The following is a 7,155-nucleotide window of genomic DNA, read 5'->3' as shown; positions in this document are numbered from 1 at the left end:
TTGCAATCACCACAGTCTTTGGCACGCAATACATTATGTATTGTACAATATTTCTAATGTTCTATTTCAGTTAATTGGGCTTTCGGTTAATTTTGCTTTTTGTATATTAAATTATCTAACTTTTTTTTTTAAATCTGATTTTGCTTAGTGTTATCTCCCACTGCATCACTTTCAATATCAGCTGAAGATCCTCTTCCATTCATTTAGTTGCTTTAAACTCTTAGGTAGAGTACTACACGGTTGAACTATGGCAGGGTGACCTCATCCCATCATATTTTTTAAGAAGATAAACTGAACGTCATGGAGTTTACCATATGGGTTTCATAGATAAGGTTGAGAAAAAAACCCAAACTTTAACCCTGGATAGTATTTGCATTTATTATCCAATGAAATATTTTGAAAGCAGGGTGTGGTTAGCTAATTTATTACTCCTCCCACTGTGCTCTGCTATGTTTCCAGTTTCAGAGGGAAAAACACAAGCTTGCATGTGGAATATGAGTCATAACCTCTCTTCTGCTACTGACTCACTTGGGACTTTGAGGTAAGTCATTCTACCTTATGTCTCAATCACTCTGCCCCCAGGACAGCAAGGAGAAAAGGAACTATGGAAAGTTTTGCAATGTTTTTCATAGATGAAAAATATAGATATTGAGACCAATATTATTATTATGCAGTACAATAATAATTCTATGTGCCCAAAATAGAATTTTTACATAGCTTCTTTCCCACATAAACCACTTTTTTTTTATTTTATAATGAAAAACATTAAAGAAAGATTATGCTATACCAAAGCACACCTTAGGTACTGAAATACTTTAATTTCGTATTTCTCACCATACTGTTCTCTTTTGACCAATAATAAAGCTATACAGTGTTGCAAAATTATTCATGATTTCTGAAATAAGAGGAGGCCCTGAAGTGTGTGGAATTTTAGACAGAACCAGCTCCTACTCAGGTGTTTCCACACTGTTCTGGATGGTTTGTAAGCACTGCAGGGAAATGCTCAACTTTGAAAAGTGAACTTTTAATACCTGGGCATATTCCTTAAGACTTACAGTATCAAAGTAAATATCCATTAGTTATAATCTCTTTTACAAGATAACCTATAACAGCTATTTTATCTTCGCACTTTTATTTCCCCCCAAAGACTTGGCTGTACACTGTAATGAGACATACTGCTAAAGTATATTTAATAAACCATAATAAAGTAAAAAAAAAAACATGTTTTAAGTTTTAACGAAACTACAGTTTAAACAACAGCACACTTTGGTAGAGAAAAGTGACATACTAATAGCAAGCAAGGTAAAGCATGTAACTTAGGGACACCAGCACACACATGAGCAGTTAACTGCAGTACTCCATGGTGTGGGCAAGAACAGCGCATGAGATGAGCCTGAGATGATGATCAAATAAGTCTGCGCCATGATATATATATATATATATATATAAATATACATATATACACATATATATATATATGTATGTATAAAACACAGTTTAACAATTTGGCAGATGATAGTGAAGGCAGTAGTTTGCATTCTAAGGTTTTATTTTTAAGAAATGTTCTATCTCTCATGTTCCTTTGAATACTTTTGTATTCCTGCTGTAAAGTACTTCTTGTGTATGTATCTGTGTGTTACCAGTTAAGGTACATAAGAGGGTTTAGTTGAGAACTGATCTTTGGGAGAAGTGGAACGACCGGGAGGACAGGCGTGGAGGCCTACGCCGTTCCACGTGCCTGCCTAACCCGCTCCTGAGGCGCAACTGGTTGAAGGCAAACAATAACCGCAGTGCACAACTTCTGAGCCAGTGACTGCACCATTAAAAGTGCTCCTGCGCCGCTGCCAAGCGCTACAGCTGCAAACCTTGTGCAGGCATGAAAGCCTCCCTTTCAGAGCTGCCTTTTTTTTTTTTTTTCCCCTTCTTTTCCCTTATACTCTATTTCTTCTTGACGGGTTTCAGCCTCCTAGGGGAATTTCTGTGGCTGGAGGACCGCTTGGGGCCGGGGGGGCACCGAGGCGCCCCGCTAGCCCCCCCGGCCCCGAGCAGCCCAGCCCAGCCCAGCCCGCGGGCCCGTTGTTGGCGGGCGGCAGGACCTGTACAACCGCCGCCCCGAGCCGCGGCCGCCGCCAGCCGGAGCGGGATGTTTCATTGTCCGGAAATGATGGAGGAGCGACTGTAGCGGCGGGGGGACAGCGGGTGTGAGTGACAGGTTGTGCGCGCCCCTGCCCGAGGAAAAGGCCCACGGGCGCGCGGCGGACAGTGTGGGGGCGCGGGGCAGGAGAGGCGGCAGCCGCCGGGGAATACGAAGCGGCTGCAGCGCGGATGTTCCCGCGAACGGAGAAGGGCCGGGCGCCGCAGCGGAGCGGGAGGAAATGCGGAGCTAGGGCGCGCCGCGCTGCCGACGGGTTCCGCCACGGCGGACGGAGCCCCCTACTCCCCCACACCCTCCATCGGCTCCCCTCTGGGCGTCCCCCGCGGGCTCCCGGCTCACAGCCCGCGGCCGCCCCCGCCCCGCTGCCGCCGCCCCCCGTTCCCGCGGGTGCTCGCCGCGGGGGGCGGACGGCGCGCCCGCCGCCGCGCCGCAAAGTTGCTTCATTCTTGTGCCTCCTCAGTCCCTCGCCCCCGAGCCGTGCGTTTTTTGCATAAAATACATTAACGAGCCCTTTCATTTGCTTGTTCCTTCAGGGTCGCGTGTTAGTCTTGTTGGAGGGGGTGCAGGCTCTTTATTACTCAGTGACAGAGCTGGCAGATGTCCCAAGTGAGAGAACCTCTTCCTCCGGGGCCTGAAGGGCCAGAGCAAGCTCCGACTGAAAACAGCTCTTTGATCTCTCTCCCTCGAGGTAAGTTGCTTTAAAGTTTCTCTGTAATTGTTGCGCCTTTTATTTGAATGATACGTTTACTGATTTGCTTAGTTGGTTTTAAACGCTCTTCTCTTTTCCCTCCCCCCGACCTCCCCTCTTTGGTATAGCTCTGTAACACTTTCACTTCCAACTCTTTATTGTTTTAACCAGAAACGCCTATATATAAAAAAATACCCCAACGTTAAAAAATGATGCACCAGTGTCAGCAACGGTACTCAGTACTTGGGAAACTGCAGTGATTCAGAGGCAAATACTGCTCCTTAAAAATCACTTCCTTGTTTCTCAGCTTTGTGTTTAGAAGCTCTTTCCTGTAAAGCTGGCTTTCCAGGGTTTGCAGTAAATTGAGAAAGGTCGATTCACGAGCAAAAGTGTTGTTCAGTTTGGAGATCACTTTTTTTTTTTTTTCTTGGATTGTGATGCTGCAGCTAAACTAGTTTCCAGGATAGAAACTTGTTTTGGAGCAGATATTAAAAATGTTTAAAAATACATTCAACTTAAAGACAAATTATTAAATTGTCTTACTTGCATTTTCACAAAATACACTTATATCCTGATTACCTGCATGTCAGGAAGTGTGACAAGGTGTATTGCAGCTTATCCTTAAAACAGGGAAGTATGCTTGCCCCTTGAGTCCTTGCGTGTGAAGAGGAGATTTTGTTGTTGTTTACAGCTACAGCTTTGTTTTCCAGAATTCCGACAGGAATTTAAAAAGTCTCTGAAGAACAGACAAATAAGCTTGTTCAAAAAAATCTAAATTTATTCATAACTGATTAACTGGAGCAGAGCCTCATGACACAGTTGTGCAGTTGTGGATTAAAGATTCAGTCTTGGTTTTGTAACTTTGAAAATCAATAGCTGTGTAAAATCAAAGTTGAAGATTCATTTGAGAAATCAGAAAGTATCCATAGCTAAGTAAAAAACGTGCTGGCAGGGAGACATATTAAATTGGCTTATACTTATCTTATTGTTGGGTTGTTTTTTTCTGTCCTAGAGGATGACTCAACTTCTAAACAGTAAAAAACAAAAAAATAATAATGAAAGATTAGATACAGAATATCAAGTACGCAGGACTGAACTGCTAGAATCACGTTTTTGCGAGAAGCCTGAGTATCTTGAGATACTTGTTTATTTTATTTGTCATGTGATCAAAATACTGTTTAAATTCTTCATGTAGGCCACACATCGAAGTTACAGAAGTCTCAAGTCAATAAACTAACTTCCCTGGAAAGTGGTCTTGTTATTACAGTGCCACTTTACACCAAGTTTGCAGTATGAACTAAAGTTTTATATAGTTCTATTTTGTAACATTTTCAATATATGCTCTTCATATGAAAAGTAAGTAAATAAATACTCATCTGTCCATGGGCAAGTTATGTGCAGAACATCTGAATGACACAATTACAGCTTCCAGCTATTGAGGGTGGAGGATTATAAAGTTAGGGATCAGTAAGTTACAAACAAGTGTAGTGTGTTGATTCAGGTTTGTTCACTGGCCCCACCTTTCAAAGTGCATGCTCTGCTTTAATATATGTATAGTTCATGGAAAGACAAGGCTGTTATTTTACAGAATTCAGCATTCAAAGACATAATTTTTACTTTAATGAACTTAGATTTAAGGGTAACTGTGGATATTTGTTGCTTTTTTCTAGCCTAAGTCTGTTGGGGAAATGGGGGTGGAAAGAGGAAGAGGTGAGTTCATAACATTTCCAGTCTATATTCCAGCATTTCTGTTGTCAGTTTTGCAGTGTGTGGTTACAGGGTAAGGTAGTCCAGATATTCCAGGACTGAAGAGCTAAGATAATATGCCTGGAACTTTTAACAACCTCTGCTCTTTCTGCACTATGCCCAGGATGTCTGACATACCGAATACTGACTTTTCTAGAATTTGGTGGTAATTTTTAAAGCTGTGGTTGAAATTCACATTATTTCTGGAAACAGGCTAGAAATATTTTGGAAAAAATGTCAATAATTTTAAATAAATACTACTTTAATTAGAATCATCTCATTGTATTTGTGCTGACTCCATATATTTACAGTGAGATACTTGAAATCTGTGTCCACATGGAAGTAAAGATTCCTTAATCAGAGAAAAATGGCTTACGTTATATATATAATAAAGCATTAAGTGCATTTTAGTGAGAAAGGATTTTTTATTAGTTACAGCATATTTTAATGTGCTTGCTATATTTATTCTGTTCTAACTGATGTAGGCTGCTCTAAGGTACAGACTACAGGATGAAAGGTTTAACCTAATTTCAGTAAACATCCAGTTAATTTTTTGCCACGTAGTCCCAAAAGTGTAGCTCTACTCTTGCATTCTTGTTCAAGATCCTGGTCATGCTATCTGTCTTTTGTAGCTCCATAGGCCTTTGAATCAAATTATGACTAATTCTACCTGTGTGCTGTATAATATAGTCAGTCAACAGTGTCATCTCTACGCTCAGACCACTTGCGCTGTGATCAAGTGTTTTCTTCACTGGTAGGTACCAAAATAATGACCCTAAGCATGGAATGTGACAATTAGTGACCATTAGCCTCTCTGCTTTAAGGAAAATGTTTCATATGTTAGAGCTCATTGAGAGGCAATGATTATTGCTTAGGCTATGTGTAAACCCTTTTTTTTCCCCATTAAATTCTCTGCATTTGAATAAACCATGGAACACAAGAAAGAAATTCAATGAATAAGGAACTATATTTAGAGATTCAGACCACGTTTTAGAAAATGGAAGACTGTGAAACATAAAGTATTTGGAATGCTTTTACTTTTGCCTGTTGGTAACTGAATGTAACCTAGAAAAATGAATAAGATTAGGCTTCTCAATTTACAAAGATTGATAACAACGCGACCATTCTCTCTGGTGCAAATCATGTCACTGTTGCTGAATGGAGACATGGTTCTGATTTGGTATCTGAAGAAATCATCTTCATCAACTAGTATTTCCATTCAGAGAGTACAAAAAGCATGTCTTCCTTGTCAAGAGTGCCATTCAAACCTCTTCATGTTTTCTTTGCTTAACTGTTTTCATGAGGAGAACTAAAGGAACATGGGGTGACAAAAGACTTACTGCAGGAAATGCTTGGACATTGTTGAGGCAGCACTGGTTACTATCATCATCATAACTGGATTTTGCCAGCAATGCCTCAGTGTTATGAGTAATGGATTTTTTATTTTAACGGTTAACCAGTGTACTCAGATTGTTCAGACTTACTAAATACTTCCTCTATATTTGTGTTCCCACTTGCAATCTGACAAGAGTTGATGAAATTTGTGTTGTTTTTTCACTATCTGTCAGTACTGCAGTGTTTATTGAACATTACTAACTAAAATACCCAAAACGTTCGTTCGTGTCTTAAGTTTGTCATAAAAATATACTTCTGCTTTCAGTTTCACATGCATGCTGTTTTAGTAAAGTGATTCATGGCCACATGGTTGGGATAGACTTGTATTTCATATTTCATGTAAAGGTCTTGCATCAAATTTGAAAAACTTTTGTTCCGTCTCATAAACTAATTTTATACCAGAATAATTTTTCTCAAATTCAATTTCAGGCCCTCAGAAGTTAGACTGCTGTTTGTTTCAAACACTCATTTTTAACTAATGAGAAGCATCCAGCAATGAATGTGTTATGCCAGTGTTTTCATTTGAATCAGCAATGCAGTTTTGAAGTGAATCTCCAGTTCTCCCCTGCTTTTGGTTTACATTAAGGAGTGATCCATGGGAGTGACCTGGACTGAATTCCTTTTGGACATGATAATTTGAAAGATGCACTGCAGGAATGTGCATAATGCACTCCAGCCACTAATAAGCCTTCAATCTTGAGATTAAATCTGAGAGCTAGTCCAAAGTACAGGAACACCCTGTAAAATGTACAATATAGCATGTGTTCTTAAAATCAACCCTTTTCACTTTTATTGGCTCATGCTGTTGCTAATGGAACCATAGCCACTGAGTATTGCTTAGCACTTAATGTGAAGCTAATTTTGTACCTATGTGACACATTGTTGGATAAATCACATAAATTTGTAACTGATCATGTAACAATGTGATTATTTGTGAAAACAAGCTTGCACTTATGTATTTGAACTTTTAAATGTAGAATACCTATTTGAATATTGCTATTAATTTTCAGCTTGTCATGACTGAAATTTGTCCAGGGCAGTCAAACTTGTAGTACATTCATATTTGTCCCATAGCTTGCATCTGGAAAATTCTGTGCAAGAGCTTTCCAAAAAGTTAAATTGCTCTAATTTTAAGGGGCTGATTTTTACAGTGACATTTTTGAGGCCACTG

The 7,155-nt window shown here is 39.9% G+C and overlaps 1 protein-coding gene across 4 annotated transcripts in view; it reads left to right on the top strand.

Annotated features, from left to right (window-relative positions):
• Nucleotides 1-472: 472 nt before the first annotated feature.
• The window catches only part of MDFIC (MyoD family inhibitor domain containing), a 52,579-nt gene continuing 45,896 nt past the window's right edge, over nt 473-7,155 (top strand). For 3 of the 4 annotated variants that reach the window (XR_008489505.1, XM_054399455.1, XM_054399452.1), the window contains exons 1-2: nt 473-541; nt 2,689-2,843. Coding sequence is in view for 3 of the 4 variants with exons in the window: in XM_054399455.1 (XP_054255430.1) it covers nt 2,753-2,843 (91 nt within the window). In the remaining variant the exon portion in view is untranslated. Of the gene's footprint in view, nt 542-2,688; nt 2,844-4,513; nt 4,554-7,155 lie in introns of those variants that run through there. The other variant, XM_054399453.1, reaches the window with a different exon arrangement.

This window comes from Indicator indicator, chromosome 3 (genome assembly GCF_027791375.1).
Source record: "Indicator indicator isolate 239-I01 chromosome 3, UM_Iind_1.1, whole genome shotgun sequence".
Lineage (NCBI taxonomy): Eukaryota > Metazoa > Chordata > Aves > Piciformes > Indicatoridae > Indicator > Indicator indicator.
Note: the sequence above shows the minus strand (reverse complement) of the source record. Positions and strands in the feature narration are given on the sequence as shown.